The following is a 26,204-nucleotide window of genomic DNA, read 5'->3' as shown; positions in this document are numbered from 1 at the left end:
GGTCAATCGACTCTGCATCTTGCATATACTATTGTAAAGACGATCATTCTCACCTTCTCATGTCCCCTATCTATTGTAAAAATCATCACAAGCCTTACGTTTAGCCTCCCTACTTCTCAGCAATCTCTTTAGCATTTCTATATTGTTAATAATTTTCATCGTTTTAGTCCCTTGCCAAGCTCTGAAACAAGAGCGTTTCTCGTAAATAGCTTTCTGCACATCGTCATTCCACCACCAAGCTTCCTTATATGATCGGATTTCCCCTCTAAATACTCCTAAAGCATCTTTTGGCACTCTCCTAATGCACTCAATCATCTCATTCCATAAAACATTTACTTCTTCCTCGACATTCCACTCTCCTTGCGTTTAGCCTCACTACTTTCCTAGCGATCTCTTTAGCATTTCTATATTGTTAATAATTTTCATCGTTTTAGTCCCTTGCCAGGCTCTGAAACAAGAATGTTTTCTCGTAAATAGCTTTTTGCACATCGCCATTCCACCACCAAGCTTCCTTATATGATCGGATTTCCCCTCTAAATACTCCTAAAACATCTTTTGCTACTCTCCTAATGCACTCAATCATCTCATTCAAGAAAGCATTTACTTCTTCCTTGACATTCCACTCTCCTTCTTCCATCAATTTATTTATGAATAACATCGTTCTCTCCATTTAAATTCCCCCATCTAGTTTTTGGACGCCTATGAATTTCACTTAATTTTTTCCATCTCTTAACAATCTGTAACTATTAACATATATTGTACAGTAAGACTCTTGGCATAACCTTGCAATCCTTACATATCAATCGATGTGTTTTCCTACATAGAAGCAAATCTACTTGGCTTGTATATAATTTTTTTTAAAAAGGTTATTTGGCATGTATATGATCTACTTTTGAAAGTTATTTAATGTTCATCTCTCTTTTTAAAGCATATGTTTGCTAGAGCTAGATTGTATGCCATAGTGAAACCAAAGATGGCATCCCTATCTTATTTATTCTCCTAAAACCATATCCTCTATGTAGTCTCTCATATCCTTTGCTTTCCATTCCTATATGACTATTTAAGTCTCCTCCTACAAACGGCGTCTCTCCATTCGGAATTTCTTGCATTAGTCCATTCATATCCTCCCAAAATTCTCCTGATTCTATCATCTAACTCTACTTGCAGCATATATGCACTAATAACATTGATTATCTTCTCTCCTAACACAAGTTAGTAATAAAATCATATTACTTGCTCTCCTGACATCTACAAAAAATTTTCTTTAAATATCTACCACTAGCACCACCCAATTTCTATTATAATCCTTTCATATATACCAGAGTTTATATCAATCAATTTCTCTAGTTTTAGTCCCTTTCCACTTAGTCTCCTGAATGCAAGCTATGTTAACTCTCCCTCGTTTTGTCGTATCTATTAACTCTATACTCTAATCAGTCAATGTTCCTATATTCCATGTGGCAAGATGAATCCTATTCACCTGGACTAACTTCTTAACCTGCGCATGTCCACAATGGTGCGGGAACCTTTGCCTACTTCTCGCAGCAACCAGGTGTTGTTGCAACACGTTGCTTCGCAAGAACATCGCCAACCCCTGCCCATTTCTCACTGCACTTGGGTTTCAATGCAGCGTGTCGCCTACAAGGAATGCTCTAGCGTGAGTTTGGAATGTCATATTGTTTGGATTCACGATGAAAGTTCTTTTTTTTCTTTTTTCCCTTTTTTTTTGGAGCTATGGCATAAGTTTAACACCGGCTGTCAAATTTAATGCATCCCTCTGTCTAGGCTTGGGACTGGCAATAAGAGCACAACATTCCCACAGGGGCAATGTAATAGACTATAACATAGGTTGATTTCCAGTTCGGTCACACATGTATGTTATCAAGGCATTTATCTAGTGGACCATCCTAGATGAGTCATGCCCCAAAAATCTCTCACATTAGAAAATCCTGGCCATGTGATTCTCATTGAATCATTGATTGTGGACGTCCTAGTTTCTACTAAATGGTCCATTCACAGGTTGCCAATTGGCCAGACCATCCAATAGGGCTGTCAACAGGTTGGGTTCAGGGTAAAGCTCCTAGAGTTCCTAGACCCTGGCTGATTAGGTACGGATCTTGCCGGGGTTTGGGTCTCATTTTTGAGGTCCCCAAACCTAGATCCGTTCAGGTTCAAACACCCGTACGTGTACCTCATCGGGTCTTTTGACCTTGGTATCGAGTTAGATGCAGGTTGGGTACATGTCAGGGGCCATTTACTTGGTCGAGCCCACCTGACTGGATGGATTAGATCACAAGTGCATGAATGGATGGATCAGATCCACAAGTATGTGAATGGATGGATCAGATCACAAGCACATGAGCCACTTTAACACATGCATCATGTAAACGGGCACTCTTACATGCATGTGGCCTAACATCATACCGTTGCTAGAATAATTGATATATATTTACTTCATAATGTTACTATTAGAATTGACCCAACTAGAACCCCTTTTACAGGTCCAAAATGTGGCGGATCTGAACCCGGCTCTTCTAAATGTTGGACCCAGACCCATAAAAATTGGTCAGGTCTATCGGATAACCACTGGTCCAGGTACCTATTGACAGCCCTACCATCCAACAGAGGTGAGTTTGGGGTGTTGCCCATCTGTAATGGGGCTGGCCAGATGAATGATATGGGTTTCGGAAGGTAGGCCCACACGTGCAGTTCTTTTTTTAAAACCCGGGATGAACCAAAATTGCTGTTCATGGGTTTGGTCGAGCATCATGTCATAAGATTAGGATACCTGTTTAGAAAATCAGACTTGTGGCCGGCGTGCTTCAATTTTTGAATCCCATAGTAGGCCTGCAATGTGTCAAAAAAGTATCAATCACAAACTCCAAGACCGTCTTCATAACAAGGGCAATTAAGATTTTAGCAAAATGATATCTACATTCAATGTTTTGCTGCAGCATAGAACTCTCATCTTTCTACTTTGGTGCAACAAAAATACTTTCCAATACCAAAAAAATTACTAATCTAGAGCACCAAGTAGGAAAAGGGTTGTATGCAGCATAAACTGGGATGTAAATAGAGATCACGTAAATTCGAGTTCCACAAAGAGAAGGTTAACCTGATTCCTATTCTGCTCTATCTTGTTGAAAAGAGAGAGCAGCTTCTGTCTGCTATTTTCATCAATATGGGGGTGCTCCCATCGACTATCCGGATCATGCAGTTCCCACGGACTATGACGATGGTGCTCCGAGCTATCGCTTCTATACTGAATAACACATCTTTCCCATGGGCTGTCGAGGAACTCGGGAGATTTAGGCTTTACCGCCAGTATCCGACCGTCCCACCAACTCCCCCCTTCCTCGTTGGCATTCCTCCACCAGACCTGACATTTATCTCTATGCGTCCAATTTCTCTTGATGGCAGCATCGTATCTTGTTCTTTCAACGAGGAAGTCTGAAAAATCTATCAGCTCAGGCAGCGTCAATTTGAAGGTCTTACCAAAAATGTTGGAAGAGGGATCTATAAACTCAAGGGTGAGTTTACAGCAGCTCTCCCCAGATCCCGGAAGCGTTGAATAGTCAAGTCCTTCAACTTTGCAGAATTCTACAACTCTTAGGTCTCCTTTAGTTGACCTCCAAGGACCTATTTCATGTGAATGTCTCCATTCTATATACTCTTGATGGCCCTGAAAAAACGTTTGAGCCCACATATAAGTGACCTTTAATGATTTTAAACATGATGCCAATTAGTAAATGATCTGCAATGATAAATTAACAAAGAAATAATGTTCTGATGCAAGTTTGTAGAAGCTATGGTCCTTGATAGAGTTGAATGGCAAAATGGGATTCATGTAGCCGCCCCTGATTAGTTGGGATAATTAACAAGACTTAGATGATGATGATGATGATGCAAGCCTCATAGAAGTTCTATGAAATGTCATCCCATACACATGGAAAACATGTATTGTGATGGGACCGTTGATCTGGCTAGCCACCACATGGATTTGCCAGTCCTAAAATTGTAGTGATAGGCAACTCTAATGCTCCAACCTTTGTGAGCTTCGCCCATTGAATGTGGATCCTTGCTCATTCTTTTCAGTTGATCATCTGTATTTTAGGCCTCTGTTCCCCTTGCTTTTGGGCAATGGCCCATCCTCAAGGTGGCCCAAAAAAATCAAAGGTGCTGATCACCATAAACATGTGCCACATGTACAATAGTGATGTTTTGATGCGCACTCCATGGAACTCAATGAAACAACTCGTAATGAACCGAAATAAAAAGTAATTAACAAAATTTCATTACCTGTCTTATGTATGCAACTTCATCACCTAGCTGTGGGATATAGCGATAGCTCTCCTCATGTTCTGTTAACATCAACCATGATGGTTTCCTTAACGAATGGTGTGTCCTTCTCCTATCCAGAGGACTCAATTCAGTATCATGATAATTTTCTCTCCTGTTTCTGGCAGACCTTAATCCAACAGTTACTCTCGAACTCGACTTCCATTCTTCACACATTAGTTGCTCATGTCCGTTTAAGGTGAACTTCTCCGCACGTTTTGACGTCTCCGCAGAACCATAACCTTCCCTCAGCCTGACATTACCAATTGCAGGATTTTTCTCACACACTGTTGACTTTGTGCCCATGGATCTTGTTTTGCGGACACCGTTGGTCATTATTTCCAGAAAGTTTGTTCTCAGATCTGCGTTATGGTTGTTGCCATTTGAAGTGCTTGCTTCCATGCCACATACATCACCTTCCAAATACGTTCTAGCCCTGCCTGACTTTGATCTTTTATAAACAGTATCATACATCTTATTGTTTGAACATGAAGGCAGCCTCTTCGAAACTTGTGCAACAGATTTATCAACCTGAGACTCTGACTTATCTGACTCATTATTCCAATCTTCATGATCCGTACTGGGCCCACTGGTACCCTCATCCTCTTCTGGATCACATCCAATCTTGAAAGATGGACTTTGGGATCCCTTCATGATTCCTTTCGGTCTAATCCTTAACTTTCTAGCGATGGGCAGAGTGCTTTCTTCAACTTCTTGACTGTGGTCAGTACCATTCTCACAGCAAACAACAGATTTCTTCTTATTATCGGTTACCACACCAGTTCTTCCTATGGGTTCACCATAACCCCTGCATTCATGGGTACCAGTATGATCTGTGTATCCCTTGTCTACATGCCATTTTGTTTCAGATTCGTTGCCATTGCAAATGATGGGGGATGCCCCTCTTTTTGGACGATTCCCATTTTGGGAGCACTCTTCGGTTAGTAAAGACAAATGTGCATATTCAGGAGCAAGTTCTTCATCTTTCACATTGTCCAACCCACTTGATGTCCTAGCTCTAAACTGTTGCTCATTCCTCTGATCCTTTCTGTCTAGCTCATCTCCGTGAGTATGGCTTTCAGGAGGGGGTGAATTTCCATGCTCATCTTCTGATTTCCGATGTCCATTGATGTTATCTTCAGTTGCATTGTGACCGTCAACGAGATTGACATTGATCGAAGCCCATGTATCTGTTGCTGGAGCCTCTCCTACTCGCAGACGCTTTGATGTCCGCGCCTTTACTTCCCCCCATCTAATTTTGCTATTCGTGCAACTTGCAGACAACACAGCCTCAACCATGTTTTGCTCTTGAGAGCTTGAACAAGCTCGATTCAGGTCAGCAGTCTCTGAAGGAGATTCATCGCCCTGCTCTTGGCATTCGGATGTTGGGCTTTCTGGAGCATGTTTCTTTGAATCACGAACTGCAAATTTCAAAACCAATCTCCTCCTGTTTCCAGCCTTGCCATGAGGTTCAGGGAGTTCAGAAGGGTTGGCCGCAGTTTCACGCTCATGTAAGGAAACTTCTTTCTCCCTTGGGTGTTTTCGCTGCACCTTCTGGGTTGACATATCAGATTCATCGCTCTGGTTGTTTGAATCAGGTTGCATTGATTCACTCTCTGATGAATCACTTTCCGAGCCATCTTCGTCTTCTTCTCCATCAGTAGATGCACCATTGATTCGAGAAAACAAATTAAGAGCATTGCGCGCAGCAAGTCTCTGAGGTCGCGATGACTTCGATGTAGAAGATTTTCTTCTCCTCGAAGCCACCCTACCATTTCTTGATTTCTTTGTTCTGGTACTCTTTGATAGTGTGCCATCATGCTCATCCAAGTTTCTCCTCTTAACACGCCTACCAGAAGAAGTTGTGAACTCGACCTGGCAAAGGACAAAAGCATCAATCTCAAGTAATAGCAAACAAGAATTTTGAATGAGATGAACAGATTTTAACTTACGTCAGCCTTGTGTTTTCTTCTTTTAGATCTGCGAAGGCCTTCTGTATTACTATGGTCGGCCTCACTGTCTTCTGCACTGCATTCCGGATCGCCAGAACTGCCACTCAAGCATTCCTGTTCTCCTTCACTAGAATCCTCCTCAGTAGCATTATACTCAGAGTCATTATCATCACTTTGAACTTCATTTTCTTGTTCCCAGTCCATGGCATCTACAAACTCTGGTAACGGTTCAATCCATCGGTCCAAGTCCACAAATGGCAGCAATTGATAATCTTGGGGCCCAACAGCAAGTTTTACAGAAGGAGGACGCCACTCAATACCTAGAGCACCCAATCGCCGTTGTTGGTACATGTTCTGATAAGGCTCAGGGTATGGCAGCATGCCTGACATTGCCCAATTACACCAATATTATATCATGAGACGGGGCAAGTTAAAGAGAATATTAGTAGAAACGAGTACATGTATATTTTGATCGACTAGGGCTGTGTTTGGATTTTGGATGCACAGCTGAATTGAATTGCAGCATGTAGTCCAATCAAATGCGAAATGACCAACTTGTAGTGGTGTATCACAGTATTCGTAATGAGAAAGTCACCCCAAATTGCAGCTACCATCTTTCAAATCCAATCTGAAAGTAACATAGTTGCAGTTTGGAGCCCAATGTCTCACATGAATACTGGAGAAGGTAACTAGAATTTAGTCATTTCAACTTTAATGAATTAATGAACACAATTTGATTCAATCATAAATCCAGAAAAAGCTCAAAGAATCTCTCACATGAATACTGGAGAAGGTGACTACAAATTAGTCATTTCAACTTTAATGAACTAACGACTACAATTTGATTCAATCATAAATCCAGAAAAAGCTCAAAAAATCTTCCATCACATACTTGAATCACAGAGGAGATCTTGAATGTTCCTTCTATGTGGAGCAAGCTGAGTCTCCTGCATCAAATGTATCCAAACTCATAAAAAAAAAAATTTCTGATGAGAGTTCATCACAAGAGAAGCAGGCGAATACAAAGTAATGCTCGCTCGTAGTGACACATGATAATCCTATTTAGACTAGAACTAATAACATTAAGTGCAGTCATTGCATGAGACGAAGTCATGAAGGATGCACAAAAGCATTCTCTTTTGTTCCATTCTCAATAAAGCATGGCCATGCGTGTTTTTGACAGAATTATAGTGGCTAATGGCACGGCCTTATATACCACTGCATAGACCTACAACCGTCTCTCTGTGTTTTGTGTAGAGAACATACAAATGCATTCATATTAGAGCAAAACTTTGATACTCTGGCAGAGTGTGATTGGTGATATGCAAGCACTTAGAAATTACTTACATATTGCATACGTGCATAAAATTAATTCAAAATAAACTCTGCAGATTATGGATCTCAGCTTAGTTGTATCGCGAACCAAAAATTACACATTTAACTATTTCACTAATGCATTAATGGACAATTATTGGACAGTTAAAATGAAAAGCATACAATGGCCCTACTCCTATTTCAACAAATATATGTCTACAAATCAGAAGTTAGGATTGTTCAACCAATCTGATTTTGGGATTGTAACTTAGAGACAGTGGTTTCCACAATTTAGTAAGTTTAAGTGGAGATAGTGCATGCCACGTATACAATTCCTGAGTGCCTTTACATCATGTCATACACTGTCAAAGTACCCCTTCATATATGCAGTGTTGTAATTTTTGGATTTTGAACAACTCTAGTTGATAGATTGATTCTCTATGGTACTTGATGTTTACCAATATTGAGATAATTTCCTTTCATGCTAACCAAAAAAAAAAGAGGAAGGGGAAAAGATCCTGTCAACAAGGATTTGAGCCATGAATGGTAGATGGTGGACATTTTAACAATGAGGTATTGGGTTAAAGTCACCTATTGGTGGTGGGGACAAGAACAGCCCTTGAACTCAAGAAAACATAATGTAAACCTTGGGATGGAGGTCCAAAAGACACTACAATCAACCAAATACCAAGCTAACAAAGATCTTCATATTGATTAAGCCATTGCTTCCACTTTAACAAAATCAGTGTTCCAAATATTCGCAATATAATCGATAATATTGGTGATGTTATCCGTATTGCCATGTCAACGATATTGACACTGCTAGAAGTATAAACATTTCCAAATATCATCGATATTTTCAATAATATTGACCATACTTGGGAATATTATTAATATCAGTGATAGTTTGAGATGAATCCCCCATAAAAGTTAAGAATCCCCTATAAAAGTTTCCTGGTATCCGCGATAACAATGATAATATCCCTGATATCAAGGAAATATCCATAAATAGGTGAAAATTGACAGAATTTTGGGAAATTTTCCACAAACCGAAAAATCTCTCTTCTTCTTTTTTTTGAAATTTTTCCTTAGGTGATTTTGATCATTCTTGGTTTTTATTGAATAAAAGTTGGGATTTAGGGAGAAATCTTGACTTAAAACAAAGACAGGCCAGAACTCAATGGTGATGAAAAATCCGTAGAAACTTCGTTTTTTTTTCCCCCCAAATGTCAGCATGTATTGCAATGGAAATTCATGTCTATACACAATTATCATGCATCGACATGGATTTATGGCTACAATTAATATTTAAGTGAAACTGGGAGAAAGAATCAAGTAGAGGAAGCAAGCAATAGAAAGAAAAACATGATCTCTATCTCTCTCTCTTTTTTTCCAAATTCTATTTAGAGTAACTTAATACTTTCCTTTTCCCCTACTCTCTCTTCCAACAAAGTCATCCATAGTCCTCTTCCTTTTTTCCTCTATCACGCAATTCCTCCACGTCATGTACGATTGGAACTCTTCCAACATCATACATGGCTTCTTGTTTCTTGTCACTAGAATTAGTCTACAACAATTTCTTAAACTTCTTTGCTACATCCTCACCTACTTGTGAAGAAGCTACTACATTATTCTTTGTTTGAGCAAGGTGACGGTTTATTTGAAACACACCTCTCCAATAGCTCTTCCCACAAAAGTTGTATTTTAGGTGAAGGTTAGTGTTTTCATCACTTTTGAGCAATAATCCATTTAGGATCATTATCCGTAGCCTTAGCCTTAAGACTTTTTCACAATCATGAAGAACAATAAACAAAATCCTAGAGTAAATACAAAAACAAAATCAAAATGAAAATATTAGGAAAAACAATTATGTATCCTTAAAATAAGAATAGAAATCATTATCCTCTAGCCTTAGCCTTAGATTTCTTCACAATCATCAAGAACAATAAACACAATCTTAGAGTAATTACAAAAACAAAATCAAAAGGAAAATATTAGGGAAAAAAAGAATTATGTATCCTTAAAATAAGACTAGAAATCTTTAAGATTCAAAAGAACTTAAAGTAAAGAAAATAAAAATAAAAATAGAAAGGCAAAAATATTGAATGTTTTTAACTTATTTACCTTTAAAAAGGGAACGAAGGGAAGAGAAAAGAATCTATAAGTATTTTATGTATTTTTGTATTTATTTTGATGTAGAATCTTAATGGAGAAAACACATTCAAATCTGTTTACCAAAAGATATGTTGAATTCTTTCCTTTAAATTTTTTTAATCTCAAAAACTCCGGAACTCTTCTCTCTCTTAAAAGAAACAAAAGGGGGATTTTTAACATAGGTGAGCCTAACAGGTATTTAAAAACAAAAAGGCTTTAAAAAACCATTAAAAGAAGAAGAAGAAGAAGAATATTTCACCCATTTTTTTTTTCTGGAGAATTATGCATATTATCGAATTGTTACAATTCAACTGAATCGTGCGATTCGTGATTTGGATCATAAAATCCGATCATACTTGTCGTACACCCCTAGGATACAATCTAAATCGTATTATTCAGATAACATGCTTGTTACTAGGAATCACATTGCACTCTTCTACTGACACTTCATTAAGGATAGCTAATCTATGCAGGCCATGAAACTTTAACAGCAGATTTCTTCTCCCCCACCCTTTAGACCCCTTTCCCCAGCTTGAAACTAACACTTTCGAGGAAGATTCTCTCCAGCTTCTTTGTAACATCTTCTATTTTGCAAATGATCTTCCATACCAAGTCACCGAACCAAGTCCAACCCTAGGTTAGCCTTTGTTGACAAATTAAGGTTGATTTTTGTATGTCTCAATTGCCTTGCCATATACAACCTATATTAGAACATTGGACTAAATAAGAGATGGTTCCTCCACATCCAAGATTGAAGTCAATCTTGTCAATAGTTCCACCACAGAAAACTTACTTCCCCAATTAATTGACCATTTCCAACAGAAAAATAGATCATATTCCACTTCAATTAATTCTTTTGGTGCCAGGAAAAATCTGGCTTCACTCAGCCAACTTGAAGCCATTAGGCTATTTTGAAGCAACCAATAAAAAAAAGTCACTGAAAGTGTCAAGATGCCATATGAGAAACCAATTTAACTTCAAAAGCATGCTTCTCTCATCAAGAGAAAGGGAAGATTTTTGGCTAAGAATCACAAATTGGAATGTTCAAATATTATTGATCATGCCATTTGGTTTATCACTTCCACCCCTTCACTCATCAAGTCCAGAAATTGTTCTAAAACACACACGCCACACTGAGTAACATGACTCACTAGGTACACTCAGTTATGGACTTAGGCTTGTCTGAGATATTAGACCATGTTTGGATAAATGTAGGGAAAAAAAGAAGATGATTTTAGGCAACGATTATTTCATTAAGCACTTTTGAAACATGGATTCCATTTTCAGGGTCTTGTTTCGATAGCAAGTGGAAATCTTCGAACTGTGAGACAATGGTCCCCCAGTTTCTTGTGCCAAAGAAAGTACAATGATAGCTTTGTGGAATCCTTTCTTTTCTTTGCCACCCAAACATCTCAAACTGTCACATCAATGGAAAACCCTTCCCATTTCCATTGATTTCCATGGAATTGGTGATATCCAATCATGCCCTTAAAAGTCCAGGTCAGCAAGGAGTAACAATGTAAATTGTTTAGAAATCTAGAGATGACAGAAACACAGGAACTGAGACATTTCAGATGTACAGAATAAAAAGTTATATAATAGTTTTGAGAAAATCTGCCTCATATGGGCAAATACAGGTTTGAAGCTTAAGAATCAAAACCATAAATATCAGACCTAAGATAATAATCAGGCCAGAAGGTTTTAAGTAATATTGACACATGTGCTTATGCTTTTTCTAAATCAACAGACACATCAGTCATTTCAATGTCATTAAAATATTGAAAAAAAAATGGTCAACTCACCTGATCCAAAACATTTCCATGGGTATCTTGGATAAGGGGGCGATAATCACCAAGGAAGAACTGTTGAAACATCAATCGCACACATACATCAGAACATAGCTTTGAACATTTATTTCCTATTGCTAGAAAATGTACAACTAGTAGAACTGAAATTTGAGAATACATGATCATATTATTCTTGAGGTCTCCAGTCCAACCGGCTGAATCAGAAGTTACCCTCCACCCAGCAGATTTCTTCCAACCTTTCATGTACATGTGACATCCAACCTATCCAATAGTTTGGCCCCATCATGAGGATCACCTTGCTCTAAAATCAGCAACATCCATTCATTGAGTGGACCACACTTGTATTTTGTTATTTATCAATGGATGTACATTTTTTTCTATGGTGTGGCCCAACTAATAAGTGAATGGGGCTGATTTTTGCACAAGGTGACCCTTAGGGTGAGGCCAACTTATTGGAAGGGTTGGATGTTGCAAGCACATGATAGGTTAGAAGATATTCTCTAGGTGGACAGTAAATCATGGTCCAACCAGTTGGACTCCAGACCTTCTCATTATTCTTTTCAATAAAGTTTGGTTGATTACGTTTTCTTTTAATAAGACACCAGTCCTGAAGAAGGTAAAGACTCAACAGGTTCCATGGGATTCTCGAAGGGGGATTCAAATGTGGAATTAAAAGGAAGAAAGAGTACCTGATCATATTTGGCATCCTTTTGGGACTCCCCTTGTCCTGAAGCTAATACGTATATTTGGCCAACTTCATCAGAAAGAACAATTGATGTCCCATCCCTGTGACAGAAAAAGGAATTCTCATCGCAACTACAACGTAAGTCAAATTATAAGCTAAGAACAGCAAGATTTTAATATGGGTATGGCACAACCCTAGAAGACCAATGAGCGCTAAGGCACTGACATTTACTTTGTTTCAAGAGCGCTATCCGGATGAAATTGTCCGTGAACAAAATAAATTTTGATTATTATAGTTGTTATGGCCCATCTCTTCCTTTTTCAGCTCCCCTTTTCTATATTTCTAGTTGTAGGACATGTTGGGAATTCTTGCGTTTGTTACTTAAGAATATAGGGGGTGATTTTGCTTTTACTACTTATTTATTTGAAGGACATACTTGTCGTTATTCACAAAATTCTATATAAAAGAAAGGGGGTGTGGACGTGTGGAGACATCCAACCCTAACCCCTTCTCTTTTTCTTTCTCCGCACTTCTCTCTCTCCCATCTCTCTCTTCTTCTTATCAATTTAGTTCATATGGTATCAGAGCACGATTGATCCAAACATCGGTCTTCTCCTTCATCTTCAACATTTCTTCTTCTTTCTTTTTTATTGTTTTTAGATGGAAACCTAAAGCTGTTGGGGGCTGACCTTCACAAATCTCTCTCAAACACCATATGGTGAGTTATGTAATCGTGTCCCATGAATGTGGGTGATGCCCACTTTCACATAAATCCACCTTGATGGACAAAAGTGCAGCATCTTGCATTTGTGGCCAGATTTACAATCAGATTTGAGGAGCTCAGTATGTGTTGAACATGTGTATAACAAGAGTTAAAGAATCTATGTACATGTGGAGGTTGTGAAACAAGAAGTGACATCAAAATTATTGTGTTCATTGACTTACATCGATTTCTAGAATACATGTTGGGTCAGTTCAAGTTAAACCTTTTTCCCTTGGGTGTTTATTTTCTCCAGCATTCATAAATGTTAAGAATGAAGCCAAGTCTAGTATTTTGTCTCTCTATCCAAGTCGATGAACTTTCAATTACATTGACCGAACTCAATTGAGCAAATTACTTACAATGGGCCATAGGTAAAAGGAAACTAAAAATTTAGACTTTGACCAAACTTGAAGAAGGTTCATTCAGTGTTCGAGTTGTCGGTATCGCTACAAGTTTCGCTGGCCGGAGATAACGATATTATATCGTTATCGCCGATAATATTGCTGATAACCAGAAATGCACGAAAACGTGGGGGAAACATGGAGAAAATAGTGGAATTTTTCAGTGAAACTCCAGGGCATGCCTAAATACACATATTTGCATATTTAGGAATAAAAAAATTACAAAAAAGAATGCATTACATAATAAGTTTTCATTTAATGGAGCCCATTTTAATGTGTTGTATATCCATGTCCGTCCATCTATTTTTCTAGATCATTTTAACGCACAATCCCACAAATGAAGTTGATCCCAATCTTATGTGGACCATACCATAGGAAACAATGTTATTGACCATTGAAAACTTATGGTGGGCCACATAAGTTTTGGTTCAAACTGAAATTTGTTTGTTTGTTTTTTTTTTTTTTTTAAAGGTTCCTCTGAGTTTATGACACCTCATTGACGGTTTGAAGGGTCAACAAAACAATACAGTGGACCCTAGCAAGTTTTTCAAGGATAGGGATGTGGGTGGGACCCTAACCATGGGCCCACCTCAATGTATGAGTCGTATATCTACATGGTCCATCCTTTTTGCCAACTCATTTGAGTGCATGCCCAATAATGAAGTAGATCCAAATCTCAAGTGGACCACACCGTGAGAAAAACATACACATGACCTTGATCCAAAACTTTTGTGGCCCCCAAGAGGTTTTTGGCGCTAGGCAGTCAGTGCCCACTGTTTCCTATGGTGTGGTTCACGTGGGCATTCAATCTGTCCCATTTTTGGGCTCATCACATAAAATGATTTTTCAAAATGGATGGACAGCGTGGATAAAAATCATACATTACGGTGGGCCCCACAGCTAGGTGTTGCCGGGGCTGTACCCAATCCGCTTCCCTTGGCAATACGTGGGGATGCAGATTGTACTGACGCCGCCAGTAAAGTGGTGGCTACTGGTCAATGCTCCATGGGCCCACCACGATATATGTGTTATATCCAAACCGTCCACCCATTTGGCGAGATCGTCTTAAGGCTTGGGACAAAAAATAAGACAGATCTAACTATCAAGTGGACCACACAGGAAAAACCAGTGGGGGATTGAACGTCTACCATTGAAACCCTTTTTAGGGTCACAGAAGTTTTGGAACAAGAAATTTGTTTTTCCTCTTCATTCAGGTATTTGTGACCTTATGAACAGATTGGATGTAAAATAAACGTTACGGTGGGCTCTAAAAATTGTTTAACGGTGAAAATCATTATCTACGCTGCTATTTATGGTGTGGTATAGATGATCTTTGGATATGATTCATCTTTTGCATAATGCTCTAAAATGATATCTAAAAATAGATGAATGGTGTAGATATAATAAATACATCACTGTGGGGCCCATGTAACTTTGATCTCCTTTGAACCGTTCGTACAACTCGGAGCTCAAGGAGCGTCAGTGCTCGTCTTCGCACGACACGTACCTACAACAGCTACATGGCTAGTGTGAGGTACACCAGCCATTCCGCTTCCCTCGGTACGCAACCGCTTCTACTTCCGAGGCTCAAAGTTTTTATTTATTATTTATTTTAAACACAAAAATATCAGAGTGAGAGGATTTCTCGGCGAGGGGTTTTTGACCGAGGGTTTCAAAACCCTAGATCAGACCCAAATCGAAGGGAAATCCGGCAAATTTTCATATTTTTCGCCGAAATTGCAACATCGATATTCCAATCGGAAAAAAGGGGGAAATTTGTAGGTTTTTCTTACCTAACGAGGCTGTCAATCGAGGCCAAAGGGATTTTGTTCTTCCGAGTTCCGATCAGGTACGAAAATCATGAAATTGAATTTTTTTTTTTTCTTTATTTCAGCCACACCACGCCGATATTCTCGGCGAGAACCCATTTTTATCTCCAAAAAATGGGTTTTCGCCGATATTCTATAGAGAAACGAAAACTTAGGGTTTCGGTGTCGCCAGTGCATCGACACCGATATTATCGGCGATAATATCGACAAATCGTCAACAACACGAACACTGGGTTCATTAGAATATGAAGATTGGGTGGCGAAGAATGCTCAGATTAGAGCTTTGCTATGGAATAGTATTAATCCCCAAATTAGTACAAATGCTATCGTTTTTAAGACCGCAAAGGAAGTATGGGAATATCTTAAGAGGATAGGCAAAAGAGGAAGATCCATCTAGAGGTTGGCTTTGCTGGTGGGAATTTGGTCCACTTGGGGGGGAGGGGGAACGAACGTTGTTCTGGAAACCGAAATGGCTTGGTTACCGATTGCTTTAATAGGGCAAAGTTGTATGTTCAAGGGTGGGCCATTGTTGTAAAATTTGTAGACCATTGTTTCTCTTTTCCAAAATTTTGGTCAACTTTGTAATTTCTCTATTTATGTTTTGTTAAATAAATAAATCTTCACCTTCCAAAAAAGAAAAAAACAAGTACAAGTAATAATGTAGGGGCATTTTCACACCAAGCTCGAGTGGGATAGCCTGTGGGATGCGGGGACACTCGGGGTGGGCAGCCCGTGTGAGGTGGGTGGCTCGTGCGAGGCGGTACCCATGTGATGCGGGGCCCATGAGGGAGGTTTGGCCGAGGTCCCAACCCATGCAATGTGGGGCCTGAGCTATGAGATAAAGGGATTGATTCGCTATGCTCTATTAGTTCGAGCTTTTAGAGAGTGGTTAATTGTCCTGCATCAAAGTGGTATCAGAGCAGGGAGTCTCATGTTCGAGACTCCTCACTGGGAGTGATTAATGCAGGGGCATTTTCACATCGGGTTCGAGTGAGGTAGCTTGTGGGATACGGGGACACATTCGAGGTGGGCGGCCTATGTGAGGCGAGTGGCTTGTGTGAGGTGGTACCCATGTGATGTGGGGCCCACGAGGGGGGTTCGATCGAGGTCCTAACCCATGTGATGTGGGGCCTGGGCTATGAGATAAGGGGATTGATTCACCATGCTCTATCAGTTCAAGCTTTTAGAGCAAGTGGTTAATTGTCCTGCATTAGGTAAATCTGAAAAAAATATATTCGAGTGGAAAAAAAAAAAAAAAACTTAACACGGATTTATGAGTTGCTTAAGAATATCTTCGGCCTTCAACAAGGAGATAAGAGCGTCAGAGAGTATTATTCAACCTTAGGAGGCATGCGAGAACAATGAAATGCACACCAACCTCTATTTATTGACTATAACACTATGATATAACAGATAGAGGCATTTTGTGTTGTTAAATTCCTCTTTGGACTTCATCTTGAGTTCAAGCTCAAATTCTTGGAGATAGGGAAATTCCCTCTATCATTAAGACATTTGCTCATGTTTAGCACATGATTAGTATATAGAGTTCGTCTTTGTCAGATTGTTCAGCATTGGTCTCTACATCTAGTAGAAGAGATGGGGGAAGTCGTGGTCATGGCCGTGGGGGCCCTTTTGGTGGTGCTAAAGATTCGAAGGGGGTACTTTGGAGAAAGAAATAATTAGAGAGGTTGTGGTAATACTCATCAACATTGAATTCATTATAGTCTTAGTAACCACATGATTGATACTTGTTGGGATCTTGTCAGTAAACCTGCTTAGGCAAATCAAGTTCATTCTCCTAATAGTGGTACCAAGGATTATGTTTCCAAGCCTCTCCTCTTTTTTCGAACCAAGTACTTCAAGTGATATAATTACATTATCCAAGAAAAGAAATGCTAGACTTCTAAAGGATCGTTCCATTTACACATCCTCTACAACCTCTTTTGCAGAGCCAGGTAAGGTATGTCTTACATCATCTTATAGTGTTTAATTAAGTCATCATCCATTTTTTCTGTCACATTAGTAAATAGTACTCAACCCATGTTTCTGGGTTCAATACTACTAGCCCTACCCCCCCCCCCCCCCCCCCCCCACTTTCGTTATCATCAATACTTTACATTCCTACATTGCCTTTGATTTTGTTGTCAGTGCACAAGCTAACCAAATCTCTAAATTGTCCTATCACGTTTTATCATTCTTACTGTGAATTTCATAATTTAAAGAGAGGGAGGATGATTGGTGAAGGGCACGAAGTGAATGGACTTTATTATCGCGACAGTAGAATAATTGGAATGCCACTACAGACAAACATCTCCCCATTAGAGTGTGAGGCTTATGAGTTGAGCAAGCACCATAAGGTGTGATTCCTTCCTCGTGTGGAAAAAAGAAGTGCTAAACCTTTTTATTTAGTACATTTTGATATTTGAGATCTAGTTCATCTTACTAATTTATTTGCTTTCAAGTATTTTGTTATCTTTGTGGATGATTACTCTATGATATCATGCTTATATCTAATGAAAGATCAATCAAAAGTGTTTTCTTGCTTTAAAAATTTTCATATGGAAGTTTGGACATAATTCAATTCTAAGGGTCCATTTGACAAAACTTATTTTCAGCACTTACCACTGAAATTTGATATTTTTAAAGTGATTTTCATTAATTCAGATCATTTGGCAAATCCAACTTATTAAGTCCTTAGATTAAGGCCCCATTTGTTAAATCTGAAGTCTAAAGACCAAATCTGAAATCTGAAGCCTGAATCTGAAATTTGAAGTAAAAAAACTTGTTTGATAATTATGGCTGAAGTCTAAAAATTAAGTACTGAATCTTAAACAAACTGTTTGTTAACAAACATCTTAAATGTTTGAAATATGTTAATTTGACACATTTGTCCTTATCTCTCATTTGGTAATGTTTTACATTATAAAGAAATTATTTTTTATGAAATGAAAATAAAATCATTATATTTAATTTAAATAAACTAAAATACTTAATAAAAAACTAAAAATCATCATAAGGCCCTCAATTCCTCTTAGCAGGAAGATTTTATAGGATTGAACACCAGTAGCAACAAAACCTTCAAATAAGCCTGTCTTATATTTATATGCTATCCAAACCGAAAAAAAAATAAATCATATTGATCTAAAATTTCTGTGACCCCAAAAAGGGTTTCAATGGTAGACGTTCAATCCCACGTCGCTTTTTGCAACTTATTTTTCGTCTCAAGCTTTAATATGAGCTTGCCAAATGGATGGATGATTTGGATATAACAAATACCTCATAGAACTTGCTAACGTCAATACAACAGCTATATAGCCGGTGTGAGGTACACCAACCAATTCGCATCCTACTTGGATGTGGATTAGCTACTTACAGGTTGAATTTGGTTACCGAAGTGACATCATCAAGTTCTATGGGCCCACTATGATGTATGTGCTTTGTCTACACCGTCCATCTATTTGGAGATTTAATTTTAGTTAGATCCAAATATGTAGTTGACCCAGTGGCGAGATTGATGCCTACCGTTGGAACCTTCCTAATGCTCACCATTATTTTTATTTGAAATCCAAATCCAACCCGTTCACAAGTTAACACAGACATGAAAGAAGGGAAAAACAAATATCAACTTAATAAAAAACTTTTGTGGCCTATTTAAGTTTTTAATGGTGGGCGTCACTCTCCCCATTGTTTTCTGTGGTGAGGTACACTGGAGGTTTGGATTTGACTCATTCTTTGGATCTTTACCTAAAATTATATTTCCAAATGGATGGACGGCGTGGATACAAAACATACGTCATGATGGGGCCCACATAACTTGGTGATGTAACTTCGGTGGCAAGTCTCGCTACTCAACCTATCAGTATCCAATCCACGTCCGCCGAAACAGATTGGCTACTCCCCTGCCACCAGCCAATGGCTGATGGTCGGTGCTCTGTGGGCCCCACCATTATGTGTGTTTCATCCATGCCGCCCATCTATGTTTATAGATCATTTTATGGTATGAGACCAAAAATGAGGTATATCCCAATCTCAAGTGGACCACATTACAGGAAAACAGTCTTGAATGAACGTCGACCATTAAAAAGTTTTGGGGGGCCATAAAAATTTTGGATCAAGCTAATCTTTGTTTTTTCCATTCATCTAGGTCTATATGACCTAATCAACAGATTGGGTGTCAAATAAACAGTACATTGGGCCTTAGGAGAATTTTAATGGTGGATATCCAATCACTATTGTTTTCTTGTGGTATGGTCCACTGGAGATTTATATTCCTCTCATTTTTGGTATCAAGCCCTAAATGATCTTTAAAAATGGATGAATGGAATGGATGAAACACATGCATTATGGTGGGGCATAATGAAGTTTCATAGGTTAAAAGTTGATTTTGAATTGCACAAACAATTTAAAGAGAAAAAATTGTCGTAGTAACTTGGAAAGGGGTAATTTTGGAAGTAAAAATTTTTGTTTAATGAAAAATTCACTGAGCGCATTCCACGTTCACCATTAAGCCAGACTCCTATCACGGAAAGAATTCAGTGAAAAACCTCTTAGCGCTTTCCTTCTTCCGCGTTAACGATGCATTAACAAACACCACTAAACACAGAATATTTTCCCCATTCCATGTTAAGTGCAAAAATTCAGCGTTAACAAACATGGCCTAAGTCTCCCATTCGTTAGATGAGCTAGTAGAGACAATGTAGTGTGTGTGAGTGATCCAAGTTCAATCCTTGATAGTTTACCTTTAAAATAAAAAATAAAAAAATTATGGGTTTGTTTTTCAGCTCCTCTCTGTTCACTTAATGATGAATGCTGAAAGTGGTGGTGCATTAAAATTTCTTTTCACTTTTAAGTAAAATCATTTCAAAATTACAATTCAGCACCTAAATTAATTTTTAGATCTTATTTTTTAGTTTATCAAATGATACTTAAGATGTGTGTTATACGTTTTGATAATGCTAAAGAATATATCCATGATTGTAACTCATATAATTCTTCTCATGACATTATTCATTGAACATCCTCTACACACCCTAATAAAATTGGGTAGCTGAATGTAAGAATCATCACTTACTTGAGGTTACTAGGGCATTGTTATTGAATATGAAGGTTCCTAACATATTTTAGAGTCGTACAGTCTTAACTATATGCTACCTAATAAATAGGATGTCCTCATCTTCTTAGATGGAAAATCCCTTCTTTCTGTCTTGTGTCCTCACATTCTTACATTTTCTATTCTCCCAAAAATATGGAAGTGGATGCGTACTGAGTAACTCAGTACGCTAAGCGTGCTGAGTAAACACTGAAGGGCCCACCATGATTTATGTATTTTATCAACTCCGTCCATCCATTTTACCATATAATTTTATGGGTTGAACCCAAAAATGAAGCATATCCAAAGCTTAAGTAGACCAAATCACAAAAAACATGTGAATTGAATCGTCTACCGTTGAAAGAAATCTTGGGGACAATAGAAGTTTTGGATCAAGTTGATATTTGTGTTTTCCCTTCATCCTTGTCTATGTGATCTTATGCACAGGTTAGATGACAAATAAACATCATTGTGGTCCCTAGAAGGGTTTCAATGGTGGAAATCATTATTCCCATTGTTTCATGTGGCATGGTCCACTTTAGCTTTTCATATTCTTCAATTTTGGTCTCAACCCATAAAATGAGCTTGAAAAACGGATAGACGGCGTGGATGAACCACATGCATTCCCGGTGGGCCCAGTAGAGTTTACTCAGTACGATAAGAGCGTTCTGAGTAACTCAGTACGCAATCCAATTTCCAAAAATATTTGGTTGCATGTGATTCATGCATCAACTTGATCATGTTCATGACAAGTTTGAACCAAGGGCGATCAAGTGTATCTTTCTTGGGTAGTACCGTAGCCGATACATGTCAGTTGATGTCACATTCTCTATTAGTGGAATGGCCATCTCCAAGTTGAAGGGTATTCAGATGTAGACTAGGTTGGCTCTCCATCCAACAGGCGATCTATTACCAGTTATTGTAACTTCGTAGGTGGTAATCTCGTTACATTGAGTAAGAAGCAAAGCTTAGTTGCTCGTTCAAGTGCTAAAGTAGAATACAAGGTAATGGCTCACACGACATGTGACCCCATTTGGCTAAAGACATTACTGTTAGAGCTCGGGTTTATGGTCGATATTCCCATTAGGTTGTATTGTGATAATCAAGCTACCTCTCACATTGCCAACAACCCGGTTTATCATGAGAGAACCAACCACATGAAGGTAAATTGTCACTTCATCAGGAAAAAAGTGGCTAGCAAGGAAATATGAATGTCATTCATCAAGTCTCAAGATCAATTGGCAGATACATTTACGAAGGCTCTAAGTTGTATCATCCAGATCGCTACTTTGTCAAACTGGGTATTCGTGATATATGTTCTCTAGCTTGAGTAAGAGTGTTGATGGCCCATATTGATCCCACATGGCACGTGTGGTCCGGTGGATCAGCTTGGTTTCTCATGTGGTTTCCTTTGTTTCTTGGGCTTAAACATGTGTTGGGTTACGATTTAGGCCCATGGGCTGCAATAACTTAAGTGTGAAGGGGCGTACTTGTAGTTTTGCTTTTAATGAGTGAAGCCCTAGTAATAAAACAAGGATGTGGGTGCATGAGAGGGTGTTGTTGTCCACTCTCTTCCTCCTCACTTTTTCTCTCATTCTTCTTTTGATGAGGACATCAGAGCATCATCCTATCACGTCTACCAATGGAGGAGGAAGACCCCGACTGGGGCCCCATACTAGGAAAATGCATGTGGGTTGCTTTTATTGGAGTTTTTTATCATTGGATTTCGGCCGCTGGCCCATCGGACAGTCGGATCATGGTGATCAGACCATTGGGTCTTTTAGACCACTAGATTTTGGACTTTATGAGTCCCTTTTTTCATTTTCTAGCTTGTTATTTATTTTGGACATGTCAAACATTTTGCATTGGTTATTAGTGTTTTAGATTTCTTAATATTAGGTGGACGACTTTATTTGAACTGGAGTGGCAATTTTATAAAAGTTTTGGGGGGGGGGGCGTTGCTTCCTAGATTTGGAAAGGAGGGAAGAACTCTTTCATGGCTTTGTGAGAAAGCCTCGTGCATCTCCAAAGATTGGAGAGGGTGTGAGACCCACATGGAGTGATTCCACAAATATCTTTGATTCGAGGTAATAAGCTCCTCTTTCTCTTATCTCTTCTTCTCCACTCATCCTCTCCCTTCTTTCTTCTTCCTATAGTAACCAACCCAACCCATCCATTCCCCTCACCTTTTCCACACACACACGTGTGTCTGTACGGACAGCCACGTGCAGGCCTCCCATTCCTTGATTCCTTTCCTCATCCCCCTCTCTAAAACCCCCTACATTAATCCCTTAAAACCCCTCTCAAAACCCTAACCCTAGGATTCCAATTTTGCCCCAATTTGTCAAACCGTAAATTCCCATCTTTCAAATTCATAACCCTTAGCTATCCAAAACCCTAATTCCTCCATACTACATCAAAACCCCCAAATTTCCCAACCTCAATTTCGAATCCTAACCCTAAAAGCCAAATTTCCTTATTCAATCCTTCCTAGACTTAATCATCCAAACCTTAATTCCCTCCAATCCTATCCCAATCCATCCAAAACCACCCCCAATAATCGGACAGCCCTATACCTTTAAATTCTTTAACTTGATGCATGTCTTTTATATGAATGTGGGTGAATCCTAAGCTAGGTGGGAGTTTTACCTCCCATAGGGCCTTTCTTAACCATATTTTATGGTTACGTGCATTGTGAGATGTTTGTGGTCTGAATTCATGTCGTAGTATAAATCTGAATTTTGAAATTTGTGAGGGAAAAGCATGATTTTTATATTCTAATCGCTTGAGTTGAATTGTTTTATGATCTTGCTATTGCATATTAGTCTAGACCATTCATTTTGCATCATCTTTTCTTTTTCTCTCTATTTCATGCTTCAGAAAAGACACTATTAAAGAATTCCTACAAGGAAATTTCTCAAAATATAATCAAACATAATGAAGAAAAAAATGTCAACTTCATCAGTGCAAGCCATTCTATGTGGTTAACTTACGGAGAGAACTTCCCATCAACCAATTTAAAGCGTCCAGTTTCGTATATGCGAATTGGGGTGCCCTCCCATATCTGAAATATAAAATATCAAGGTATTCAATTCAAAAGGAGCATTAATAGAATAATAGATCATAAAGGGTCTTCAAGAGCTAGAAACTCACATCCCACACTATGGTTTTTCCGTCATACCCAGCACTCATGGCTATTCGTGGATTGAAAGGATGAACATCCAAAACATATGTCTATTCAAAACACAAGAATAAGGAGCAATATTAGAGACAAGGGACTTCCTACAAATAAATTGCCATGAACTGACTCATGTGAAAGCAGAATATGTAAGTAAGAAAATAAGAGATACACACACAAACTACACCACTTCCTTCAATTAATAAATGAATGCGAGAAACAGTAAAGATATAGAAAACAAATACATATTTTCCTTCACCAACATATTGGTGTAATGAACTGATGCCTAAACCTCTAGACATGTAAGAAATAGATGGTGCATGAAGCAAAAGTCTCATGTAAGTCACAGTGCAAGCAGTGTTCGAGTTGTCGGTGTCGCTACAAGTTTCGCTGGCCAGAGATAAAGATATAATATCGTTATCGCCGATAATATCGCCGATAACTGGAAATTCGGGAAAAAAGGGAATAACATGAGGAAAATGGTGGAATTTTTTAGTGAAACTTCATGACAAGCCTGAATACACATATTTGCATATTTAGAAATAATTAAAAAAAATACAAAAAATTTGCATTACATAACTGTAGGGCACACTGTGATGTATGTGCCTTATATCCACACGCCGCCCATCAAATATGACAGCTCCTTTTTAGGCATGATCAGAAAAATGAACAAGATCCAAATCTTAAGTGGACCATACCACATGAAACAAACCATTGTGATTAAATCACCACCACTGAAAACTTCATGGGGTCCATCGGAATGTTTATTTGCCATCCAATCTATTGATATGGTCACAAAGACATGGATGAAGAGACCACAAAAATATCAGCATAATCCAAAACTTTCATGGCCCATGATAAATTTTATTGGTCGATTACCACTGTTTCTCATATTATGGTCCACCTACTATTAAGATCTGCTTGTTTTTTTGGAGCATGCCCTAAAATGAGTTTTCAAAACAAATAGACGGAGTGGATATAAGGCACATGCATCACAGTAGGCCCCACGGTCAGGGATTCCACCCACCTCAATGGATACATACCTATTAAAGCTGCGCCGGCTTGGGTGCGACCCCAGAACATCAATGTGAGTGGGACGCTGACCATAGGGCCCACCTTAATGCATGCATTGTATATCCATGCCGTTCATCTGTTTTTCCAGCCTAACTTAGAGTGTGGTCTAATAAATGAAGAAGCAATTTTAGGTGGACCATACTAAAACAAACAATTTGTTGATTATGATCATGTCACAATTTCAGGTGGACCATACCACATCTGTTTTTCCTAAGGTCCACCATGATGTTTATTTGAGATCCAACCCTTTCATAAGTTAACACAGGCACGATAAGGGAAAAAACAAATATCAACTTGATCTAAAACTTTTGCAGCCACTAGAAGTCTTTAATGGTGAGCGGCGCTCTCCCCACTATTTTCTGTGGTGGGGTCCACTGGAACTTTGGATCTGAATCATTCTTTGTATCATGCTTTAAAATGATCTCTTCAAATGTATGGACAGTGTGGATACAACACATACATCATGGTGGGGCCCACTTAACTTGGTGACGGAACTTCGGTAGGGAGTAGGGAGTCTCGCTGATCAGTGGTTGGACGCAGATTTCCTGCGAAAGCCTTTGTAGGATGTTCCAGCACTGGGATGCTAGGTGGGGCCTACCATGATGTTTGTTATAAATCCACACCGTTAATCCATTTTGGGAGGTCATTTTAGGGCATGATACAAAAAATGAGATCTATCCAAAACTCAAGTGGTCCGTACGAGAGGAAATAATAATAACCACCATTTAAACCATTTGTATGGCCACAAAGATTCATATCAGGCAATATTTTTGGTGTTTTCAATTCATCCGAGTGGGAATGACTTATAAACGGTTTGGATGACATATAAATATAAAGAAAGATGTTAGGAAGTTTTCAACGGTAGGAAACTCTTTTCCTGGTTTTCCCTCTCATCCGACCCACTTGAGTCTTGGATCCAACTCATTTTTTATCGCATGCACTAAAATGAACTCCCACAAAGGATAGACGGTTTCGATTTATCACCAACATCACTGTAGGCCCCACCTTGCATCACAGCACATGAACCTTTCCAGGAAATTCGCGTCCTGGTGCTAATCCGCGAAAGCGGATTGGCTAGTGTACCACACACCAGCTATATAGCTGTTGTAGGTACGTGTTGTGCGAAGACAAGCACTGATGCTCCTCGAGCTCTGAGTTGTACGAACGGTTTAAAGGAGATCCAAGTTACATGGTCCCCACAGTGATGTATTTATTATATCTACAACGTTCATCTATTTTTATAGATTATTTCAGAGCATTATCCAAAAAATGAATCATATCCAAAGATCATCTGGACCACACCACAAATAGCAGCGGAGATAATGATTTTCACCGTTAAAAAATTCATAGGGCCCACCATAACGTTTATTTTCCATCCAATCTGTTCATTAGGTCACAAAGACCTGAATGAAGAGGAAAAACAAATTTCATATTTATCCAAAACTTCTGTGACCCCAAAAAGGGTTTCAATGGTAGACGTTCAATCCCCCACTGTTTTTTACAGTGTGGTCCACTTGATAGTTAGATCTGTCTTATTTTTCGTCTCAAGCCTTAAGACGAGCTCGCCAAATGGATGGACGGTTTGGATATAACACAAACCTCATGATCAGACCCACAGA

The 26,204-nt window shown here is 38.8% G+C and overlaps 1 protein-coding gene across 2 annotated transcripts in view; it reads right to left on the bottom strand.

Annotated features, from left to right (window-relative positions):
- LOC131225699 (uncharacterized) overlaps positions 1-26,204 on the bottom strand; it is a 55,195-nt gene that overhangs the window by 2,909 nt on the left and 26,082 nt on the right. For both annotated transcript variants that reach the window (XM_058221275.1, XM_058221276.1), the window contains 9 exons: positions 23,487-23,567; positions 23,327-23,397; positions 12,256-12,352; positions 11,561-11,620; positions 7,183-7,237; positions 6,291-6,673; positions 4,300-6,213; positions 3,116-3,682; positions 2,789-2,847 (listed from right to left, as the gene is read on the bottom strand). In XM_058221275.1, the coding sequence (XP_058077258.1) occupies positions 2,789-2,847; positions 3,116-3,682; positions 4,300-6,213; positions 6,291-6,673; positions 7,183-7,237; positions 11,561-11,620; positions 12,256-12,352; positions 23,327-23,397; positions 23,487-23,567 (3,287 nt within the window). The remainder of the gene's footprint in view (positions 1-2,788; positions 2,848-3,115; positions 3,683-4,299; positions 6,214-6,290; positions 6,674-7,182; positions 7,238-11,560; positions 11,621-12,255; positions 12,353-23,326; positions 23,398-23,486; positions 23,568-26,204) is intronic.

This window comes from Magnolia sinica, chromosome 14 (genome assembly GCF_029962835.1).
Source record: "Magnolia sinica isolate HGM2019 chromosome 14, MsV1, whole genome shotgun sequence".
In the NCBI taxonomy this organism is placed as follows: Eukaryota; Viridiplantae; Streptophyta; class Magnoliopsida; order Magnoliales; family Magnoliaceae; genus Magnolia; species Magnolia sinica.
This window is presented reverse-complemented; position numbering and strand designations above follow the sequence as displayed.